This window comes from Elgaria multicarinata, chromosome 5, assembly GCF_023053635.1.
Source record: "Elgaria multicarinata webbii isolate HBS135686 ecotype San Diego chromosome 5, rElgMul1.1.pri, whole genome shotgun sequence".
Taxonomy (NCBI): Eukaryota; Metazoa; Chordata; class Lepidosauria; order Squamata; family Anguidae; genus Elgaria; species Elgaria multicarinata.
The window spans coordinates 121,584,768-121,609,527 of record NC_086175.1 but is presented as its reverse complement, the minus strand read 5'-3'; the positions used below and the strand labels follow the sequence as shown (position 1 = coordinate 121,609,527).

General features: G+C 45.4%; 1 protein-coding gene across 2 annotated transcripts in view; it reads left to right on the top strand.

Moving 5' to 3' along the window:
• The window catches only part of AMOTL1 (angiomotin like 1), a 70,223-nt gene extending 47,622 nt beyond the window's left edge, over positions 1-22,601 (top strand). For both annotated transcript variants that reach the window (XM_063127844.1, XM_063127846.1), the window contains 8 exons: positions 1,591-1,680; positions 5,844-5,989; positions 7,477-7,626; positions 15,399-15,589; positions 17,192-17,317; positions 18,003-18,229; positions 19,544-19,816; positions 22,447-22,601. In XM_063127844.1, the coding sequence (XP_062983914.1) occupies positions 1,591-1,680; positions 5,844-5,989; positions 7,477-7,626; positions 15,399-15,589; positions 17,192-17,317; positions 18,003-18,229; positions 19,544-19,816; positions 22,447-22,553 (1,310 nt within the window). In that variant the 3' untranslated portion in view covers positions 22,554-22,601. The remainder of the gene's footprint in view (positions 1-1,590; positions 1,681-5,843; positions 5,990-7,476; positions 7,627-15,398; positions 15,590-17,191; positions 17,318-18,002; positions 18,230-19,543; positions 19,817-22,446) is intronic.
• Positions 22,602-24,760: the final 2,159 nt, after the last annotated feature.

Genomic DNA, 24,760 nt, shown 5'->3' with positions numbered 1-24,760 from the left:
ATATGGACAAATAGCCTAAGGCAGCTTCCTGCGTTTCACATTCACAGCTTTGTGCATAATTCATCCAATTCCACATCAAAGTTGGAATTTAGAGGGGTCAATGTCAGCCGTGTCAGAGATGGTTTCTCTACGGTTGGGTCACCGACAGCACCATCTATTGGCTGCACCCTTATTCCACATGGCTACAGTCGCCATGTTTTTCCCCCTATTATAACAGCTGGGCTATTTATTTCCCCCTTTCCCCTGTAGCCTCTTTGCCCCTGAAAATCTGCTCTGAGCGACTGGGGAACCTTCTGGATCAGTGGGGCAGGAGCTGCAGGGTGAGGGAGAAATAGGTGAAAATTGCCTCCCCACCTTTCTGTTAGAAATGAGCAACAACGCTGTATAAGTCGCTAAAAGACTTTGGAATAGATGATCCAACACCAATACAAGTCGTGGAAGACAATCAAAGCTGCATAAAGATTTCTCAAACAGAGAGAATTACTGCACGCACTAAGTACATTGATGTGAAGTATCTTATATTAAGAAATCTGTCTATGAGTGGGCTTGTTGAGATGAAGTCTTGTCCAACGAAAGAGATGATTGCAGATATTCTCACTAAGCCACTTCCTAGAGATCAGTTTCAACTTCTACGAGCGAAGATGAATCGAGTAGACTTGACCAAGCGTGGTTGAGAAGATGTGTTGGAAATGGGCAATGACGCTTGTTGTTTGTCTGGAAAGGGTTAACCCGATTAACCTTCCTTTAATTTGTCTTTGTTGGCTTAATTGGTTCTGCCCTTTCTTCCGCTCCTGTATCTTGACCACTCCCTTTCCAATCTGCTCCGCCTTCACTCCTCCAATTTGTATCTCTTACCTCTTCGCTTTGAAATGAGGTTTGTTTTTTGCTTCTCCACTATTCAGTGTCTGAGATGATGTATGTATGTATATTTTTACTTGGAATAAAACTGCTTATTGTTTTCTTTTTTACCTTTACCATAAGTCTTAATGGACTGTTTATTGCAACTGCTGCCTGCGTATTCGTTAAGCCTTCCACATATATCCCACACTTTGCACCAGCAGGACCCCTCCCCTGGAGCTCAGCCCCATCAGTGAACGGAAATGCATCTTCCATTCACAGAACAGTCCCCCCCCCCTCAGAAATGCAGGTTGGCCATTCCTGTGCTTCCCATTTTTAATTCTGTATTTTATTATTATTACATTTATATCCCACCTTTTTTTCCTCTTGCAAGGAACCCAAGGCGACTTGCATGTTGATCCTCCTCTCTATTTTATCCTCACAACAACCCTGTGAGGTAGGTTAGGCTGAGAGTCTGTGACTAGCCCAAAGTCACCCAGTGGGTTTCCATGGCCAAGTGGGGACTAGAACCTGGATCTCCCAACTCCCAGTCGAAAACTCGAACCACTACACCGCACTGGCTCTCCATCCTTTTTGTTGCCCTATAAATTGGCCCCGTCCCACTTCAGTTTATGTCCTTTCTGAGATTCTTTTTATATCCTATCTGTTGGCATGCCTCTTATTTTCTCAGTTTGGCCTCCAGTTTCATATACATATATTTTTGTTCTTAAACCATTTCCCTTTTCTGTGTAGAGCGATTGGAGACTGCCAACAGGCAGCTAGCCAGCAGAGACTTCGATGGGCATGAAGATAAGGCAACAGAGGGTTTTTATGCCTCTCAGAGTGAGTACGACATTAATATATACTGAAAATACCTCTCTCTCTCTCTCTCTCTCTCTGTGTGTGTGTGTGTGTGTGGTTTTGCTTCATTTCTCAACAGCTTTTGCAACTGAGAGCTGTTTTCTTTCTACATAATTGTTTTACTGTATGCTGGAGCTGTTAAGTTGGCATTAATGGAGGGTTAGGGGAAAATGTTTTGAATAAATATTTTGATGTCAGGGGAAAGTCTCAGGAGGAAAGTGCCTCCTTGGAGATAAAATTCTTCCTTTGGGATAATTTTGGATAGTAGAGCAACCGCTGCCTCGCTTAAATGCAGCACTGCTTGGCTGTTCGTTTCTAGTCTGATCACAGACGCACCCTCTGAAATATGCTTCTGTTTATATATCACTGCCCTCAGCCTGGTTGCAGCTATTGCTTCACAATGTAGGGGCAAATATAGTTCCTTAAGACAGGGTCGTACAAAATGGCTGGGATGTTTGTCATGTTTGCCCCCATGTAGGTCTGTCAGCTAAATGCTGCAAATAGGAGATAAAGGGTTCCCAGAATAGGAAAAGGTTTATGCTAGACCTCCGCAAGCAAGTCCTATTTATTTATCCTTGTACCTATGGCCAGGACTGTGTGGATGGCATGTAGGCAGTAGCCCTTGAGGAGGAAGCAAAATCTGGTGTCCTAGAGTGACTGGCAAGGTTTTTCTAGGACAGCGCCATCTTGTGGAAGATGGCACCACTCTAAAGAAATTTTAGCCCCCTCTTCTTCCCCAACAACAAATGATGAGCAGGTCCGTATGGGCAGCAGGCTAATAAAGATGTCTTTCTCGCCAATGCGTGGACTTAGTTTGCAAGGCTACTGTAGTAGATCCGGTGCAAGCCTTCGCTTCCACCCCAAAGGGCAGCAGTGGGATACCTGTGTATAGACTCTATGCCATAGAGGCCATGACACCTCTGCGTAGGAACTGTACCACTTTGATTTGCTCTATGACACTCGTGGAAGAAGGCCCCCTTTCCCCCAAATAATTTGGTGGCTTTTCCTGGCTTTTCTACATTTTTCCCCTTTCTAAAAGGTTGGAGTGCCTTTCCTAAGACTTAATTACAGGCAGGAAAAGTTTTAAGCTCAAATATGCTGACATTTTGGCCCTGCGGTCTTTGCCTTTGGCTCCTGGAATGAGGCCCACAAAAGCTTCTCTGAAATTGAATTCAGCCTTCAGGCTCAATGATGTTCAACACCTTTGTTTCAGAACGACAGGGTCAGACATGAAACAGCAAGACCTAGATTTAATTAGATTTAGCTTTGTCTTATGTTTTGATTTAAATTAACTTTCAGGTAAAGTAAATATCAGATTCCCAGGTAACATAGCTCATGTGGAGCTTTTATTTTGTCATGCCTTTGCCATGGAGCAGCCTTCCCCAGTCTGGTCCTCTCCAGATGTGTTTGACTACGACTCCCATCTTGCCTGAAGATGGGGATGATAGACATTGTGGTGTAGTGACTAGAGTGTTGGTCTGGAAGTCAGGAAAACTGGGTTTTAGTCCCCACTCGGCCATGGAAGCCCACTGGGTGACTTTAGGCCAGTCACAGACTCTCAGCCCAACCTACCTCACAGGGTTGTTGTTGTGAGGATAAAAATGGAGAGGAGGAGGAGGAGGATTGTGTACTCCACCTTGGGTTCTTTGCAGGAGAAAAGGTGGGATATAAATGTAATAATAAAATATAAATAAATAAATTATAGTCCAGTGTGCTTGGAGGGTACCAGGTTGGAGAAAGCAGCAACAGAGAACAAAAATGAAGGAAAAGCCTGTTTAGATGTGTGGGCATGTGCTGCATGACGAGGAAGGAAAGCCCGCTGGATTTGGTGCAGGGGCAACCCATGCCAAAAAGAATTACAGAGAAAGAGGCAGGGGTTTTGTGTACAGGTTTTGTGAAGACCATTTTATTTTCCCAGTGTTTTATCATCCTTGACTTTTAACTCTTCATCATTATTATTATTATTATTATTATTATTATTATTATTATTATTTATATACTGCCCCACAGCCGAAGCTCTCTGAGCGGTTTAGGAAAGGTTTTTATTTTGGTTGTACTTTTATATTGTGGTTTATGTTTCCATGTTTTATATTTTAAGCCGTACTTTATGGTTTTAACTTTTGTGAACCATCCAAAGAGCTTCGACTACGGGGCAGTATAGAAATTAATTAATTAAATAAATAAATCCATTCTGTCTGTGTTTTGCGGATTGTCAGGCACCTTTCATTCCATTTCCTGTTCACTGAAAGAATCGGAATTTTTTTAACTGGAATTTCATTCTGTTTGCGCTAATGTGCATCAGGACGCTCTTTGAATCCCCAGTTTCTGGGGTTCATCCTACTGATCATAAGGAACAGGTCGCTCACTTTGTCGAGATCGAGAGGCCTCCGAATCAATGTCTGTCGCTGAATGGCCAGGCAGGGGTATAACTTGTAATCTACATGGCTCATTCCAGGGCATGAGAGCAATGTGGGAATGTTTGGCAACAGCTGAAGCTATGCGGATTCTTGGGATTTTAGATGACTCACAGCAAAGCTTGCTTTGAATGGCGCAAGGCTAAATAAAGCACTGCAACGCCCGGTGGAAAAAGGATGTTAGTACTAGCAAGGCATGTGCAGAATCAACAGCTGGTGTAAAAGTGCAATGAGCTACTCCACCGGTTCGTAGAAGTTAAGTACCCAGGGGTCAGGAGGTTGCTCAGCCTCCAGTATCAGAGGCAGTAAGCCTATATACACCAGTTGCTGGGGAACATGGGTAGGAGGGTGCTGTTGCATCTGTGTCCTGCTTGTTGGTCCCTGGTCAACAGTTGGTTGGCCACTGTGAGAACAGAGTGCTGGACTAGATGGACCCTTGGTTTGATCCAGCATGGCTTCTCTTATGTTCTTAGAGTCCCTTTTGTCTTGCAGGCCCTGCAACCATTTCCCCCAAGGGCTCAGGCTCGTGTGGGTCTAATGGCAGCCCCTGGTCTGGAATGCCCTGGGCTTCTGGAGCCTCTAGATCTTCCTCTGAGGAGGACTCCTCCAGTAGGGGCATGGCACATTTGCAAATTTATTCATAGATCCCAATTTAGAAATAACGACTACAATTTAAATAGAAATACAAGACATTGCACTATGATGGGGAAAACTATGGCCAGGTGTCCCGTATGCCTGCTGCCCAGGTGCTGATTGTAGATGGGCAACTTCAAGCCCCCCCCCCTGCTTTCCCTTCTTGTGGTTCTTTAACTTTAAGCAGGACTTGGACTGGACCACCCATTAAATAGAGGACTGACCTCTGTAAAATAGGGACACATGGCCATCCTAACCTGTTTCCTGCTGCCACCGCTGTCCCCCATCAGCTGCTGCCACTGTCTCCTCTGGAGGTTGTTTGGGGATGGGTGGGCTGCAGAGCCCTGGACTTGTGCCCCAGATTCCAGCCCCACTGGACCCGCTGGTTCCCAAGACCACCTTGGAAATAACCAAGGGAAATGCTGATGCGCCAGGGGCTTCTTGGAAGTTTCTCCTACATGCTGAAGAAGCCAGCCAGCATATGTTATAAGTTTAAAAGCAGCTTGCTTCTTCAGTAACACAAGAGGTTGCAAGCAATGTGCACTTTAAAAGACACCCCCCACCCCTGCTGCTTGTATGATGGTTCTGCGTGTGCATAGTTTTGTTGGCTCATGGTGAGATGCAGTATCTGAGCCTTAATTTGGAAGGCTTTCAAGCGTCCCTCATTGGCTGTAAAGTAATAAACGTGAAATCGCTCTGGAAAGAACAAGAACGCTGGAATGAAGGCAAAGTTTCAGAACGGCCGAGCAGCAGTAAGCCAAATGCCTACAAGAAATCTGTGAAAATACTTTTTTTAAAAAAATATTCCAGCCTTTCTTCAATGAGGTCAAGGCAGCATAGCTGGTTTCCGTGTTGCTGCCGCCACTTTTTCCTCACAACAACCCTGTGAGGTGGGTTAGGCTGAGAGAGAGGGACTGGTCCAATGTCACCCAGTGAGTTCCATGGCCACGTGGGGCTTTCAACCTGGGTCTCCCCAGCCCTAGTCTACTGCGTTACACTGGTTCTCTGAACTGGCTTCTGTTATGCGAGCTACAGCCGGTGGGCTTCTCTGTTACAACTGATCTTGGCCTTCATCTCCCCCACCCCACTCCCTTCCAGGCAAAGAGTACTTAAAGGAGAAAGAGAAGCTGGAAATGGACTTGTCAGCTATGCGCTTGACCAATGAGGAACAGCGAAGGCACATCGAAATCCTGGACCAGGCTCTTAACAGTGCGCAAGCCAAAGTCATGAAACTAGAAGAAGAGGTGGGATCAGAGCATCTTTTAACTTCTCGCTCTCTCTCCCTCTCCCTCTCCCTCTCCCTCACACACACACACACCATGTTTAATTATTAGTGTTGAAATTTGCAACCTGGTTCTCACCATGTTTACTTGGAAATACCACTGAGTTCAGTGGGACTTACTTCCAAGTAAGTATATATAAGATTGCTGTTTGGACCAGCTCCTAAATATTTTTTCAGCTTTTGATTTGTATGGTTGGCAGAAACCAATGAGAAATATAACATCCCTAAGCCAGAATAGGAACTCTGCCACACTGATAAGTCTCAAATTGTGCTTGTTACATCCTCCAATGGGGGCATCAGCTTTGGCGGGTTGGAGAGTTGATTTCAATCTGGATGGCAATAGGAGGGCCAGAAAACAATATTTAAAGGGCAGGAGGGCGGGTGCTGAGAAACAGAAAAGTAAAATTGAAAGAGGCGGATTGTGTGTGGTGGGGTGAGCTTCATCCCAGATATTAAATTTCTGAAAGAGAAACAAGGGCATATTTCGCTTTAATCCTAAAGATATTGGGCAGTATCCAATGGTGACATTCTGCAAGCTCAAATAACGCTAGCAGAGCTTTTCTGAATCTTTCCATTTTGCAAACCGTTGCACAACACGTTGTACGACAGGTGCAAGCCAGTTGTGTAACCAGTTGCACAAGAGTTGTTGTTATTATTATTGTTGTTGTTGTTATTTTTATATCCTGCCTTTTGCCTAATGCTTGGCATCACAAAATTTAAAACATATACATTAAAAACCTATAAATAGAGATATACAAAAGTTAAAAGTATATTAAACATATTCCAATATTAAAACATTTAAAAACGACAATTTTAAAAAGTCCTTGACGCAGACAGAGGTCCAGTTCATTCGCCAAAGGTGTGCCGGAACAGAAAAGTCTTTGCCTGCCTCCTAAAGCACACCAGGGAGGGAGGCAGTCTAGCTTCCCTAGGAAGAGAGTTCCAGAGTACTGGAGCAGCCACGGAGAAGGCCCTCTCCCGCATTCCCGCCAGGCGTGCCTGTGATGGTGGGACTGACAAGAAGGGCTTCCCCTGAAGATCTTAGAACACGGGCAGGCTTATTTTTATTTTATTTTATTTATTTACTGCATTTTTATACTGCCCAATAGCTGAAGCTCCTGGGCGGTTCACAAAGGGATCATACAGTCTTTCAGTTAACCTGGACCCGAACCATATAGGCAAGTGGTCGCACAACACATTGCTCAAGCAAAATGCAAACCGTTTGCACAACCATGCTTGCGCAAACATGACTTTAGTTGGATGCTTGTTTTGCGCAGAATTCAGAACCCAGTTTCCGCTAGCACACCGTCATTTGCATGAACGGAAGGGATGTCATTGGATACTGCCCATTTTCTCCGAAGTTAATCCTAAGCATAAGTTCTCCGAAGGGTGGGCTACATGACCTCCAAGGTCCGTTCCGACGCTAACGTTCCGTGATTCTGCCCGCAGCTGCGGAAGAAGCAAGCGCATGTCGAGAAGGTAGAGAAGCTTCAGCAGGCGCTGACTCAGCTTCAGGCTGCCTATGAGAAACGGGAGCAGATGGAGCGCCGGCTGCGCACCAGGCTGGAGAGAGAGCTGGAATCCTTGAGGCTACAGCAGGTGAGGCTCTGAGGACTGTGCGCTTCCCAAACGTGGTTTTGGTGCCCCCAATTCAAATCCATGTCAGTCCATGCCCCGCTCACTTGGGCTGCTGCCCTGCCCTGTTCTATTGATGGTGGGTTCCAGTGGAAGCTGGTGGCTCCGATTTCAGGGGGTTGTGAACCCATTCTGGGTTTCAGTCAGAACCAGCCACAACTCAAAGGGAGCTATCCAAAGTGCTGCACCATAGCCCCCAAATAGGTTCAGCACCTTGGACAGCTCCCTTAGAGTTCTGGCTGGTTCTCACTGAAACCCAGAGCGGATTCATCGTCCCACCAAAATTGGAGCTGCCAGCCACCACTGGCGGGTTTGCAGACACATCTGGCGGTGGCTGTTGCTTTGGGTTATTTTCAGCCATTTTGATTACTAGGTTGCCGTCTTACACCTGGTCAGACTGTTTGTCCAGCTTAAAAACGAAACCTTAATGAAAACGTAACATAAAAATAAATCAGTTAAAGGAAAGGAACGGAACCTCTCGTGCAAGCACTGAGTCATTACTGACTCTTGGAGGGACACCAGCTTTCACTGACGTTTTCTCGGCAGGCCTTATAGCGGGGTGGTTTGCCGTTGCCTTCCCCGGCCGTTATTACCTTTCCCCCAGCTAACTGGGTACTCATTTTACCGACCTCGGGAGGATGGAAGGCTAAGTCGACCTGAGCCGGCTGCCTGAAACGAGCTTTCGCTGGGATCGAACTCAGGCCGTGGGGAGAGTTTCAGCTGCAGAAACTGCTGCTTTACCACTCTGCGCCACACGAGGCTCTTAAATCAGTTAAAAACCCAACAATAAAAGAAATAAATAGCACCAACCTTTCAGCAACAGACCAACTTGCATGCTGAAGGCCTGCCTGAATAAAAATGTATTTGCCTGCTGGATGTTCCAGGGACTGGGAACGGCTACTGAGAAGGCCCTCTCTCGCGTCTCCAGCAAATGTGCTTCTGACATCATTGGATGACCTTGGACCAGATGCTATCTGTCAGTCTAACCTTCCGCACAGGATCATTGTGACAATAAAATTTGGGGTAGGGGAGAAGCAATGGTGTTCCTCAGAGGAAGCGTGGGTTTTTTTTAAAAAAAAGAAGGCAAGAAATGAAGAGATTTCTGAATTAAGCGAGATAGGTTTTGCCCACCCGTTTTCAGCAAAGGAAAGTTGTCCGGTCTGCTTGATGCTGATGACACTGTGCTTCTGTTTCATACACAGGTGGGCCTGTTGATTGTCCTGATCCGCTTTGGAAGGGGGGGGTGTGATTGTCTTTAGCTATAGGCCTACAAAGCCCACTTGATGTCTTCAACTTGTATAAAATTGAGCAAGTTTAAAACCTGCCGTGATCCAGGCTGTTCTTTTCTAGCATGGGCATCTGGAAAAGCCATTTGGCTCAAGTCCATTTTGAAAATGGAGCTGTCTGATTTTTGGTAGGTTAAAAATTTGGCTGACTCTTGGGGTTGCCCTGGTCTTTAAATCCTAGAAACTTTCTATTCACAGGTTCCGGTAAACTTACCAAATTATCAAGGACTTGTTGTGAACTTTACATTTTTTAATCTTTTAAAAAAAACACGTGTTGGCAGTTCTCGGGGGCGCCCTGTCATTTAAAAACCAAATCTGGAAAGCTCCTGGCTTATATTAATCCGCATGCCAGAAAACAGGCTCTTGAGACTAGGTTTTTTTTGTGTGAATAAATCCAACTAAATTCTATCAATTCAATTACTTGGCTTCGGAAAATGGCTCCTTTGATTTAATTAAATGGCTTTTCTATGAATTCCTTTATAGGAATCTCATTGTCAGCTGCGAAATTGTAATTTAAAAGATGGCTTAGGGATGTTTTTATGCACAGGCCTCTGTCCTGGGGAACTATTTAAAATAGCACCCTGGCATACACGGGAGAATTTTCTAATGCTTTGGGAAATTACATATTATAAGTTTGGGTTTTTTTTTCTTCTAATGAATGCCCTCTAGTATTTTGGATTGACATTATTGTGAGATATTTTAAAATTTACAATAATGAATTTGGGGGGAAGAGTTACCAAAAACATTCCACACTACAAGTGCATTCAAATGAAACAGGAAACCATGGGTATACTCCCCCATCACCGTCATTCTAGCTCCACACACTAGAAGAAGAGAGTAGAAGCTTACAATGCTGGCTTGTGGCAAATCATAGTTTGTTTGCTTGTAATTCTGTTTGGACCCAGCAGAGTATACTTTTTTCAGATCATAATTTGTCTACAAAGATAAACTATGATCAAACTGTGGTTTGGGATACTGGTTTGTTGGCAAGCTATCATGGATTACTAACGTGTGGGTCGTCGTCCCGCCACCTCCACCCCTGAGGTCAGTGTCAGCCTCTTTGTATTGACAGGGAAAGTCTGAAGAGTTTGGCTGAATATGGTTACAGCCCTCTCTGCACAACCGGTAATTCCGTGCAGTCAGGGTTTGTTTATTTATTTATTAGCAACATTTGTATACCGTTCCATATCTAGACAGATTCCAGTGCGGTGAACAATAAAAGATGCATAGGTTCCCGAATGCATAGAGCACTGTAACTATGTTCAGTCAAACTTGGTTACAGCTCTGCAGACCTTCTGTTCCAATCCGGAAGGTAAGGGGTGAATGGGGAGGAGGCAGCTCATACATCCTTGAAGTCCCCTCTATGGTTAGAAATTTGCAACACCAGAATAGGACTTACGGCTTGCTGCAAACTATATAGTTTGCTGGGTTCAAACGAAACAGCAAACTGTGTTTTGCCGTAACCCAGTATTGTAAACTCTTAATCTCCTTTCATCAAGTGTAGAGCAGAGGTGAGCTGACTTCAGGCTTGTTTCTGTTATTATTATTAGCCTGTGATCCACCAACTGGAGCCTGATGCAAAAGACGAGCGCTTAGCATTAAAGAATTCTGAGCCCAGGAATTTGATTTGAGTACCAGAACTGAATGGAGTCCTTTCATGAAAAAATCTGCTGGTTACACCAACCTCTCTTCATTTTGGCTATATAATTTATATAGTCATATCCTTCTGTTATCATAGGCCACTGGGAGTCAGAAATCCCTGCTGATGTACTGCAAATTGTCCACAGTTGTAAAAGTATATCCAGAGCTCCTTTCTGCCCGTCATTCTTCTGATGTAGAGGGAAAGGGGAAATTGCAGACTATAGATTGCAGATCCATCTGAGTGCAGCCTGTATGTTTTATTCTCTCTCACAAAGCATGCAGAATAAGATCTCTTTTCCGATTTATTGAACGATTGTTTTAATCCTGTCTGCTGCATAAAACCCAGAGGTCCTTCAAATTGTGGCCACCTTTTGCCTCGACAGGTGTGGAACTGCATCAGCAATATTATCTTGATTATTATTATTATTATTATTATTATTATTATTATTATTATATTTATTTGTATCCTGCCTTTTGCCCAATGCTGGGCCTCAAGGCGGCCTTACAAAGTTTAAAATATACATGGGGCGGGGGGGAATTTATTTCATATACAGTAGATTATAATCTGGACACCTGTTATCTGGCATGCTCAGAATACAAGATGGGTATGGCGTTACCCCACAATTGATTATCTTGTACATGTCTAATAAGTATGTCTGGTCAGTATGGAATGTTAGAACTGAGTGGCTGTGGTTTATGATGTAATAGGTGTGGAGGGGGGAAGAGTATATAAAGGGAGTGTTGGGAGTTTGTGAGGTACTATGAGTTTGAGTGCATGTGAGGAGAGTTGTTTATTTGTAGAGTAAGAAGAGTTTGGATTCTATGGATTTAAGACTGGTGTAAGGAGAGTGACGTGGTTGGTGTGTGGAGAGTTTAGTTTAGGCAGGATTGAAAGTATTTTATTTAAAGCTTTTAAATAACAATAAACTTACTATTATTTTGTTAGCTACCAAATACCACGTGTCAGCTTGGCATTATTTACCTGCCTTGCAGTTATTAAACAGCCACACCAGAGTATTCCCACAGTATATTTAGAGCAGATCCTCTATTAAACCTTTTCCCCTCAGGTTTTCAAGTGGTGGTGCTTGGCCTGAGGAGGGCTTATGCGACAGGCCTAGTGAAAGAGTCTGTGACGTCGCAATGGGTCCTCGATGTTTTCTTTAATAGGCTGCATAGGGTGACCGACCGTTCTTCTGCTACTTTGCAATCCGGGTGGCTTTATCTCTTGCTGTTTTGTATTAGCCATGCTTGTTCGAAACACTTACCTCCATGCCTGCCTGCAAGCTCCTTCTCTTTGTTCAGGGAACAAGTTCTTCCCGAAACATGCCTGTCTGGAGGGAATTTGGTTCACCTCTGCTCAGTTTGGCCCCTGTTGCCTGAGTTTCTGCATTTCTGCTCTACTTTCAGAGACTTTCAGCTTGGTATTTATATAAGGCATGTGAGCGTGTTCAAAGAAGTTATCTCAGGTATCCTTGGCAAAACCCTGTAAGCTCGGCCTTTATGATTTTCCTCAGTCGAAGGGCTGAGATGGAGAGATAGTTGCTTAACTTAAGGCCACCTAGAGACTCTGGGGCGAGATTTGAACTGGGGGCTTCTAGTGTCAAAGCCTCTAGAACTGCAATCCTATGCATGCGTACCTGGGAGTAAGCCCCATTGATCACAGCAGAAAGTATTTCTGCATAAACCTGCAAAAGAGTGCACTGTTTGGCACATTGCTATGCTAGCTCTGTATATGCATCGACTCTAGGCAACTCTGAAGTGAGAAGGCCATTTTGCAAGCCCATTTATCTCCTTCTTAAAAAACAACAACAATCACATTAGTAATATTGCCCATACCTTTTGCCCTCCAGCTGTGTTGGACTACAATTCCCAGGTTGGCTGGAGCATGCTGGGAGTTGAATTCCCCAACATGCAACATTGGGAAAGGCTGCAACACCCAATTAACCTGGCAGCGAGGCCCACCAAATTCAGTGGAGCTGATTTCTGTATGGACATTTATTTATTTATTTATTTATTTTATTTTATTACATTTATATACTGCCCCACAGCCGAAGCTCTCTGGGCGGTTTACAACAATTAAAAATAGTAAACATTAAAAGTATACAAAAGACATTTTGCATGTTAAAGTATGTTAAAAGACATTGCTAGGATGGCATTGTTAGTCATGGCTAACTGCAGCTGTGCTCCGTACTGTCCTGGCTGGGGTGAGGAGGTAGACCTTGTCTTACTTTGCCAAATGCCATGAATATGCAGAGTGCTGGAAAGGCGTTGCATCTGATCTTGTGATTTCGGATACCCATATTCTCGAGGGAGACAAATTCCGAAACAGCTATTTAAATGCTATTCTATTTATGACCTGCCAGGTCCTCAGCAGGCCTCGCTCCATATGCCAGAAATGTTTTCCCCTTGCCTTTTAGATTATATGTAACCACGCTTCCTCTTTCTTGTGTAATTGACTGGAGACACTGACCTACATGCATTGAAAGACAACCATGTTTGCTATATATCTGGCAAAGCTTCCTAAAAGAGGGCTATCTTGTTAAGGGTCAATTTGTATTAAAAAGGTGCCTTTGCGTAAAGCAACTGGAATTGGGTGGCCACTTACACATCGCTTAAAAAACAAAAGGAAACACATCACCACAAAAGAGGATAGAGATTTGCATATGCTTACTCAGATGTATAGATGCACCTTTAGAAAGACTTACTAAAATTTAAATAAATAATTTAAATAGAAATGCAATACATCATTATTATTTCTTCTATATTATATGTGATATAAATAGATGAAGTAAATAAGTTAGGCTCAGTATAGGTACCAAAGAAATGGGAGTTGACTTATAGACCTGAATCGCATGATCACCGCAGCCCACCACGGCTATTAAACCACAGTGAGTTGTGGTGCTGGCAGGTGGCCATTTTAAATATTCAAACCCCAGTGGGGGGTTGCCATGCCATGTTGCCCAAAACCATGTTCTGTTGTTTAACTCTCAAACACCCCCTGATTCCCAGGTTCAAATGACCATGACAACTCCCCCACCAGGGGTTGAATGGCTGCCCACATGCGCCACAACCCACTGTGGCTTAAATCAGCCATGGTGGGCTACGCTTATCGTATGAACCAGTCCACAGTTTAAGAAACCATGTATCATTCGAAGACAGTGGCAGCAGCAGAAAAAAAGATTGTCCCTCCTCCAGTATATTTTTCTGTTGCTGCTTTGTAATGATTCGCAGAGGAGGCAAAGTGCATTTCTGGGATGAGGGAGAGCATGTGAAATGTGCCTTTCCTTCAAGCAACCACTGTGGTTCAGCACTGAAGTTGGGGTGGATGGTATGTGTGTGTGAGCTGCTTGTCTGTGCGGAAGCACTTGCCTGATTATGGTTGTGAGCACAGAAAAAGGCAATTTAACCTGTTCACTTCTCCTCGATTATCTAATAATAAAATTAAATTCTATTGTTTGTGTCTGAAGAAAAATAGTAGTTTGCTACTACAGGTATTAATTTACTTAGCAATGGTATTCATCCGTCCACCCACCCACCCATCCACCTGCCAACTGAAGATAATACTCCATGAAAGCTTTTAGATGCTCTCTATGTAGAAAGGCAGGATATGAATTGAACATATAAGACCGATTCTGGCCCGCTTACACTGACTGCCTATATGCTTCTGCGCTCGGTTCAAGGTGCTGGTTCTAACCCAGGGCTTGGGACTGCATACCTGACAAAGCGCCTCTCCCAACATGAACCTACCTAAACTCTACACTCAACATCGAAGATCCTCCTCTGGGTGCTTCCTCCAAGGGAGGCTCAGAAGGCGGCAACAAGGGACAGGCCTTCTTAGTGGTGGCCTCGGAACTGTGAAATGTTCTCCCTAACGAGGCCTGCCTGGTGCCAACATTGTTATCTTTTGGGCACCAGTTTAAAACCTTTCTCTCCTCTTGGGCATTTGGCAACTTGTGATGAGTTTTTAATCAGTTCTCCTTTTCAGGTTATGGCTGACTGCTCAAAGTTGTTTTTAGATATATGTTGTCTACATGTATAAGTGTTTGTGTGTTTTTAAACTTTTTATACTGTATTTTAATGTTTTCAATCTTTGTAAGCTGTGCTTCAGCTATGGGGTGGTATAGAAATACAAACAACAACAACAGCAACAATAATATATACATACTCACCTAAAACAATCTTGGAAAATGCAAATCATAAAATATACTGGGACAGTACAATTCATACGGACAAGACAATACTTTGCAACTGACCAGACATAATGGTCATAGACAAAAAAGAAAAACACACGTACCTCATTGACATAGCAATACCTAATGACAAAAATGTTGTAGAAAAGGAAGAGGAAAAGAGAGGAAGATATATATCACTGGCCATGAAAGTTAAAGAACTATGGCAACAGGAAAAGGTCACAGTTATTACGTTAAGTCACATCTGTCACCAGGATCACATTTAAAAAAACTATACAGAAAACCTTCAGAAACTAGGCCTACCAAAATATATCCACACCAACATCCACAAAGCAGTCATAATTAAAACATGCTCAATTGTCAGGAAATTCCTGAAACTGTAAAAGACAGCATGACCTGGCAATGCCCATCATGTCAGTCTAGAAAAATCACCAAGAGCGAGAAACAACAAAAATACCACAATTTAGTTGGTCTTCAAAACACTACAAGACACTCTTTTGTTTTTGTGGGGTTCAGAATACTGCTTTAGATGAACCATTGAATCTGATCTAGCAGAGCTCTTCTTCTGTTACCTTTAGGATCAGCACTTTTAACTGCGTCTTCATTTGCTTTACTCCAGAGGCAAGGGAACTACCAGGCTGCTACCCTGCCAGAGTACAATGTGCCTGGCTTAATGGAATTAGTGCGGGAGAAGGAGGAGAGAATTCTGGCTCTGGAAGCCGACATGACTAAGTGGGAGCAGAAGTACCTGGAGGAGAGCGCGATCCGACACTTCGCCATGAACGCTGCGGCTGCTACTGCAACAGAAAAGTAGGAAACGGCTAAATACAGCAACCAGTTCTATGCTCTGTCACCATGATGGAAGTGATTTTATGTTTGTCCTAAGGGGAATAAAATCCCAAATGGCGTACACGATCCGTGTTATTACACAACCAATGTAGATAGCGTTTGGCCGCATTTGAACGCGATCTCAGCTTAATAATATGAATAAGCGTTTTGCCCCATGCATGCAGCCCATCCACAAGCTATGATTAAACTAAGAAGCCTCTTATTAAACATAGTTTCGTCCAAACTGGGGAACAAGCTTTGGAACAAGCCAGGATTCTAAATGATTGCTTGAAGATGGTTTAGGACCTTAGCTTCTTCCAAATGGTAACAGTAGTTTTCCCAGTTTGGACAAAATGGGAAACTATGATTAATTTAGAGTCTTCCTGGTCTGATTGCTCATGCTGTGAAGGGAGGAGCAAAGGTGGCTGCATGCATTGGCAAAAACTCATTAGTATGTCAGCTAATTAAGATGGGATATGATCATCTGAAACAGGCCTTTGAGCTCCCCAGAATTTTTCATCAGGGATAAATAAGATGAGTCGCCATCTGCAAAAACGGAGCAGTGTTCTTCAGTGGATAAAGGCTTGGCTCTGGGAAGTCCCACTTGAATCACTGAGTTAGTAGGTGAATGTAGGTAATAAAACAAGTTGGAAGGGATGTTGGAGGACCCAATCCTCTGCTTAGTACAGGAATCCGGCAACTATGGCATCCCCAAGAGATGGCCCTCCAGTCTCTGCTTAAATACCTCCAGTGAAGGAAAGCCCAGCATTTCCTGCATCTGTGTCTTCTGCCTCCACTCTTACTATTGAGAAGTTTCTCCTAATGTTTAGCCAAAATCTACTTTCCTGCAATTCCCCCCGCCCACCCCCAATTAGTTCTCGTCCTGCCCTCTGGAGCATCCAAGAACAAACCTTCTCCATCTTCTACGAGCGACACTTTAGGAGGTGGGAACTTACTACAGTAAGCATACAATTATGGGTAAGCTGTCTGTCTAACACCCTGCTTAGGAATGAGAATTTCGCCACTCTGCTGCTGATTTGGATTTCTGATTGGGTGCAGATACTTAGTTTTTTTAAAAAACTATGTGGCCAGATGTTGCTGATGATGGGGTTCCCTGGTGGTTACATGTCTACTGTGGGGTAGGCAGTGGAGGCAGGTGGCTCTGATGTCAGAGGGGTGGTGAATCTCTTCTTGGTTTCTGTCAGAACCCCTAAACAAGCTATCCAAGATGCAGAGCACCTTGGATACCACCTGTAAGTTCTGACTGAAACCCAGAACGGATTCACCATCTCACTGACATCGAAGCCACCAGCCTTCACTGGGGGGAGGGACCATAGCTTAGTGGAAGAGCTACACAGAAGATCCCATGTTCAATTCCTGGCATCTCTAGTTAAAAGGATTGGGGTAAGAACTGATGGGAGAGACTTGAACCTGAGACAGTGGAGATCCACTTTCAATGAGAGAACACAACACTGAACTTAGGGACAAATAGTCTAGTATGAAAATAGGGACCTTCTTAAGTGTCCCGTCTTTGCCCAGGTCAAACCGATGGGTGATGCCTTTGTTTTGGTCTTCCGTTGCCAGGGATACCTCAGCCACCAATCACTCGCGGAATGGCAGCTACAGCGAGAGCGCTCTGGAGGTCCGCATGTGGCAGGAAGAAGAGGAGATTTTGCAAGCCGGACGGAGGTGTCAGGACATGGAGTACACGTAAGGAGGAACAGGGGTTAGATACCTGCTGTGGGATTTGTGTGTGGATCAGTAGCCTCATCTTGGGTCTCTTGATATGCAAGCATGCCCTTCATGTAGCCCATCTGCCAGTCTTCTCCAACCTTGTGCCCCCCAGATGTTTTGGACTACAGCTCCAGCATCCTTGACCATTGACCATGCTGCCTGGGGCTGCTGGGAGTGGCCTGATTTCCTTATCTCACTGGAGTGGCCAAGTCTTTTCTGGATGTTTGTGACTGTGCTTCCATTGGGCCTGTTCAGACAACACGCTAAGCCACGGTTAGGCCACTAACCCTTTTGCAGAATGTCCTATTCACTAAAAAGTTTGCAAATTCTGAGCCAGGAAAAGCAGTCTTCTACCATCTCTATAATTGAGTAGGTTCCTGCCATTTTTATTATTTTGCAGGCAGGTAGAATCGACAAATATGCTCTTTCTGTGAGATATACACGGGAAATAAAGACATACATCAAGTCCAGTGAAATTGCATTTTTAGCTTTCTACAATTGGAGTTTGGGTGCTTTTTTATATGGATACCAGTAATTTCACTAGACAATATAAATAAAATTTATCATAACCCCGTTATGAGAAAGCTAGCTGGGAGCAAATAGCCTCTTATTTTAAAGGCGTGCCTCACTTCTAAAATACTTTTATCTCTTTATGTAATAGGATAAAGAATCTGCATGCGAAAATCATTGAGAAAGATGCCATGATCAAGGTGCTTCAGCAGCGGTCCAGGAAGGACCCTAGCAAAACTGATGCTGCAAGCTTGCGGCCTGCTCGGTCCGTCCCATCGATCGCTGCAGCCACAGGCACTCATTCCCGCCAGACCTCCCTCACCAGCAACCAGATGGCTGAGGAGAAGAAAGAAGACAAGACTTGGAAAGGGAGCATAGGTGAGTTTCCTTAAACTTTTTTTCTTTGCTTTAGTATATAAGTGCGTGGCCCCCTGATTGTTTAGCCGTAAGTTTCTGAGACTGGGTTCAGATGACACAATAACCCACGATGGGTTAAATAATAGGGGTGTGCACGGACCCCCCGCTCCGCCCCGCGGGCCGATCCGAAAATTTCGGGTCGGCCCGCTCCGCTCCGCCCATACTCCGCTCCTCTTCGCCGCGGAGCTCCGGCTCCGAATCGGAGCTCCGCGGTGGAGGGGAGTGGCGCCAAGTAAGGCCGGGAGAGGAGGGCGGAGGGGTTTACCGGGCCCTGCCGCCATCGCCGCCCGTGCGGCGACGGCGGCAGAGCCTGGTAAGGGACCAAGGGAGAGGGGGGCCTTACCTGCCTCCATCCGCGGTCCATCGGTGTCTTCAATTGAGCCCGCGGTTGAACCGCGGGCTCAATTGAAGACACCGACGGACTGCGGATGGAGGCAGGTAAGGGAGAGGAGGGCGGGGGGGGGGGGGTTACCGGGCCCTGCCGCTGTCGCCGCATGGGCGACAGCGACAGCGGCAGGGCCCGGTAAACCCCACTTACCTTTCCGGCGGAGCTCCGGATCGAGGCGAAGGATCCGCCTTCACCTCAATCTCTTCGCCACGCTCCGCCGGACCCCCAATCCTCTTCGCCTCCGCCTTAAGGGCAGGCGAAGCCCCCCGCTCCACTTCTAATTCGCCGGTCCGATTAGAAGCGGAGCACATCCCTATTAAATAATCCATGGTGGGTTATTTAACCCACTCTGGATTATTGTGATATGTGGCAGGATTTTTTAAACCCACACTTGGTTATTTGGCTGAAATAACCCACGCAAATAACCAGCAATGTGCAGAGTGGGTGATTCAAAACCACCGTTGGTTATCGTGTTGTAAGAAAAGCACCGTTGGTTGTTGTCATCGGCTACAGAGTCGCTAGGAAAGAGAAGTCAAAGTGGCGGCTGCCGCTTTACTTGACCCAGCAGAATTCTGTTTACAGCAGCAAGGAATGATGGGATACAAGTGGGAGGACTGAGAGGAGGAGAGAGGGGCCAAGTTCGTGGACACACCATGGACTAATAATCCACTCACAGTTGCTTATAACCAACTCACGGTTGGTTGTTTCTCTGATCGTGTGGTAAGTGCCCGCAGAATAAACCACCGTTGACTCTTGCGGCGTCCGAACGCAGCCATAGTGTTTAATTGGATGCAATTCGAGCGTTTTAGAAGGCAGGGCTGAAATTTAATGAAACTAAATTGATTTAAAACTGCTCTCACCTTGTCTCCTCCTCCTTTTCCTTCAAGGATTGCTCCTGGGGAAGGACCTCCATGACCATTCGATCATCCCTTTGCTGCCTCCTCCGCCTCCCTCTCTATCCTCTGCAACATCCTCATGGCCAGTGATGGCCTGCCATGTGAAAATGGGCAGCAAAGACAACAGCACTCAGACGGACAAAGGCTCTGAACTTTTCTGGCCGAACGCAGCTTCTTTGCCAGGCAGGGGGAAATTGAGTCACACTCCTGGGGGCAGCCCAGCCCTGAAGCATCCTGCAGGCAAAGGCCCTGGAGAGAGACCGGGTGAGTAATTCCATCCTCGTAGACGTGACCGGCCCGGAGATTTCCAAAAGAGGCTCCCCTGGCTCCTGTGTTGCAATCCAGGGATGTTGGGCCTCTTTCACCCTGCAGGCTGGATTCCATTGGCTCATAAGGAGAGTCACGCTGGATCAGACCAAAGGCCCATCTAGTCCAGCACTCTGTTCATACAACCAGCTGCCGACCAGGGACCCACAAGCAGGACACGGGTGCAACAGCGCCCTCCCACCCGTGTTCCCCAGCAACTGGTGCATATAGGCTTTCTGCCTCTTGATACTGGATTCCACTTCTGAGGAGTTCCCAGGGGCTGCATTCCAGTGGTCAGCGGGGCTTCGCAGGACCAAAAATATCAGCGAACTTTAGCTTGAAGCTCTTACTGTCAATAACTAAGCCTTAGGAGAGGCATTTCAGCCTTTTAGAATGGTGGATGAGAACAGTGCAAAATCTGGGAAACCATCAAACCATTGGTGGCTGGGAAAGGGGGTGTGGCCAAGGGAAGGGAAGGGGGCTTTCTGGGGAGTCCTGGGGGGGAGAGATTAGGACCCCAGAGAGCCTGAAGCTCTTCCCCTCTGTTCTCCTCTTGGTGCCAGTCTATATAATTTCTGTTTTCCCAGGTGTGTTAATTTGTTGAAGTCTCGCCCTCTGTAACGTTTTTTTTTTTTTAAATTGCTGTCTTTTATCATTTTTATTGTATAAATTGGGGGTTAGGGGGACCTCTGGCCAGTGGGCCAAATTAATCTTGTAAGCCTGTCCCATCTGACCCACTGAGGCTCCTCGGCCTCCCCAAGCCCACTCCATCCCCAAAGCAGGGTCAGGGGAGCTGCCCCATAAGCTGCCCCTAGGTCCTTGAAGCCGTAGCCCGGTTGGCTTGGCTTCCCCCTGACCTTTCCCAGCAGGAAAGGCAAGGGTGAGCAAAGCCAGATCCGTCAAGAGACACCGCTGCAAGGCGCTCCGGGGACTGAGAAACCGTGTCCAATTCGCTTTCACTCAGCCCTTGGGAGCCAACCAGAGCCGGGCATAAACTTCTGGTGGCCCTAAGCCATAACATGAGTGAGTCCTTTCCCTCTTCAACAAATAATAATAAAAAACTAAATGCAAAATACAATTAAACGGAATTTGATAGTCTTGTAATATAGGTATTAAAAATGCACGTTATATGTGTGCACTGTGTAAGGGATCCCCTGGAGATAATTTAGACTGACCCCAACCACATAACACTATTTTATGTTTTTTGTTTTTGTTTTTAGGTTGTAAGCCTGTGGGCAGGGACTGTCAAGAAATATTTTTGTAAGCCGCCATGAGAGTCTTTTTTTGGCTGAATGGCAGGATAAAAATGCTTAAATAAATAAATAAATAAATAAATAAATAAATAATAACACTATTCCCCCTTCCGAAGAGGTCTTAATTTTGTATGATGTTTTACGGTTTCCCAGTGACAGTGTTGTAAACGGGTTTTCCCCCCCTTTTTCTTAGGCCCCTTGTAACGTGAGGCCCTAAGCTGTAGCTTGTTTTGCTTGTACGTAAATCTGGCCCTGGAGCTAACGTTTCAAGGAGGTCATGGGGCCTTGAAACAGCGACTCCCGAAAGAGCAGCTTCTTTTTCACCGTTCCAGCAGCCTGAAGAGGAAACTCCCCCAGCAGGCAGGAGAAAAAGAGTGTGATGGCACCACCCACTTTGGGCCTGCGGCCCGTAATGTCCTTCCCCGGAGGCAACGCAGGCCCCTCCCAAAAAAGTCCCCCAACCCTGGTAGAAATAATTCATTAGAAAGAGAGAGAAAAACAGTTTTATTGCTGGTTTTGTCGTTGGGTTTTATTGCTGTTTTATATGGTGTTCTCACTGCTTTGCTGGGTTTTTATCACTCTTAATAATGTGTCGGTTTCATGTGTTTTATGGCTGTCCATTGCCTTGGGAGGGCTTCTGCCCTGAAAGGTGGCTAATAAATATTTTAAAGAGACAGACAGATAGATGGAAGGCTGGCTTCATCCACTGCTGGCCTGTGGTCCCAGACAGAATGCCCCTGAGGGAAATGTGCGTGAGAGAGACCAGGGTGGGGGCAGGAGGAAAAGTTCCCCCACTCTGAATTAAAAGATCTCTTGACGGGGGGGTGGGGGGTTTCCCCACCCTGAATTAAAAGATTTTGTCCTTCTCTAAATTTGGATTTCAAGGTGATGTATTGAATTTGGCCTTTGGGCTGAAAAAAGGTTCCTAACCTCTGGGGCACTCCCACCCCACACCGTCCCTGGTCCACAGCTCAATTTTGAAGCCACCAACACTCATTAAACAACAACAAACAGGGGGAAGAAATGGAGAATGCGCTGTGTGGCCCTCAGAGCCAGTGTGGTGTAGTGGTTAAAGTGTCAGACTAGGAGTCCGGAGATCCGGGTTCTAGTCCCCACTCGGCCATGAAAGCCCACTGGGGGACTTTGGGCCAGTCACAGACTCTTAGCCCAACCCACCTCACAGGGTTGTTGTGAGGATAAAATGGGGAGGAGGAGGATTATGTACGCCACCTTGGGTTCCTTGGAGGAAAAAAGGTGGGATATAAATGCAATAATAAATAAATAAATAAATAAATAAAGGTCAACATTGCTTCTCTACATTTTTTTTCTCTGCAGAGAACTCGCCCAGCCATGGAAAGCTGCCCGACAGCAAAGGCAGGGTAAGCAGTCTGCTTCACAAGCCTGAATTCCCAGATCCAGACATGATGGAAGTCCTTATCTGAAAGCTGAGGGAAGCTTTTTCTACTTTTTGTGCGAGAGCACATAAACCCCTGGAGGGGGCGCTGTAGTCGTTGCTGCTGTGCAAAGCATAAGAACTCCTCAGGTGCCGTAAATGTTGGACCAAGGAAGCTTCAATCTAGAAGGGTATCCTAGGTGAATCCAAGTCTTTAAGAAAGCACATGTGCCTGCGTGTGTGTATGTGTGAGGGGAGCGAGATGTCAGAGATGGACCATTTGGGATGTCTGCTACATACAATCGAAAAGGCGGATGTGGGTTTGAAAAAGTGACGGCAGCAAGACGTGGGAGTGAAATCACGTTTTTTTATTGTGAAGAAACAGCATCTTCAGTGTGCCAAGTATTGTTCTGCAACCACCAAGACAGTGTGGTGTCAGCCGCCGAGACCTGTTGGTTCACTATAGCTGCTACATTCCCTGCGTGAACTGTCCTGTGTGCATACACACCTGGGATTGAGGGAGCAGGACTTCCAGATATTAGCATTTTAGATATTATCTATTGCTTTCTTCTTGCTTTTTTCCCTTCCTCCACCTCACCATCCACCTTTTGCTTCTAAGTCTCAAGACATGCATATGTTTTACCTTTTCGGGGAGGCAAATTTGTCCTTTCCACAAATTTCTACAGCTCTCCACCTCCATTTTGTGTTTATGCGTGCAAGAGCGCTACGCTGAGTGCGGTTGCCAGTGCAGAAGCAGGGTGATCGTTGCTAAGAGGGATTTGATCTCTTTCAAGAACAGCTCTCAATTGACCCTCTTCAGATGACACGCGCCATTTTTATTTTCCTGAAGGCAAATTAGGCTGGAGATATTCAGTAGTTTTTAAAGGAGTTAAATGTAGTTTGGGAGAGTTTTTGCTTCCTATATTGCATACATGCATTGCTTTTGCCTCACTTTTGTCTTTGGTCAAACAGGTTTGCAGGTTTTTGAACTTACATAAAACCTGCTGAACCCATTTGCCAAAGGTAAAAGTGGGATGATTGTATACCAACTCTGCCTGTTCCATGCTTTCAGCTGTCCTTGAAAAGAACCTTCAGCTGCTCCCTGGTCTTAATATCTTTCATGTTATGTTATGAGACTGTGGCCAAGATCCAATTGGCCCTGACGTAAACACTTTTGCTAAATAGTTTGAACTGTTTATGCCCTGAACAGTTTTGCCTCAGCATCCCATTTCCTAACTTTTCTACCAGTTTGACAAAAGAGCACAATGCTCAGCAGTGCATGTATTGCAAAAATTACAAGCTTTGCCTTTCAGTATTGCGCAGGTTCTTTGAAAATGCTAGGCAGCTTAATAGTACTTCATCCATTAAAAAAACCCACCACACCTTTAGATCTAAAGAGTGTTCTGTTTACATGTATGGGTATACCATCTGCATCGGGTCTTTACTACTACCAATCATTATTACTCCAGCCCACCATGCTATCCGGGTTGCTTGTACCCTTTGTTAGAAATACAGCGTCACTAAAAGTGGAATTTCTCATGTTACTTGGCTACAGATGTGTGTCTTTCACCTGATGGAGCAAGGGGACATCGTCAATCTCACCTCCCTGGTATCTGCCACTGCATCATGCCTGCATTGTTCAACGCATAGTGGGTCAGGGACTGACTAAGTTAGTTCGTTCCCACTGAAATCAATGGGAGTTAACTTAATGTCTGATTCTTCTCATTGGGCAACATCCAACAATGGCGTTCCACTACTGCAAATGTCATTGCAACTAAGTTCCGGACTATGCACAAGAGGAGAATCCAACTAAAATTAGGTTTGCACAAGTGCAGTTGCGCAAACGGCCATGCAAACGGTTGCACTAGCGTGATGCACAAGTACTTGCACAATGGAAATATTTGGCACAGTTCCACTAGCGCTGTCGGAGTTTGCGGAAGGACACCGTTGGATTTTGCCCATTGAATTCAATGGGACCCAAGTTCAGTTAACCAGTTACGTTTTTGTATATACAGCTATGATACTTAATGGTCACCAATACCGAGTGAGTCATGTTCAACAGGGTCTTGTGTGCTGCTACTGGCTTGGGGCTGTGGTTGGGGACGTGTATTTGCATCCATGTTGCAAGACACACACTGTGCCACGTGGATGGAGCCCACATTGGAGACCCCTTGCCTGAGGATGTGCACTTCAGTGATGTTGCACTTCATCATCCGCATCTGATCTGTGAGTTTGATTCCCGCTCTAGCCTCGAGG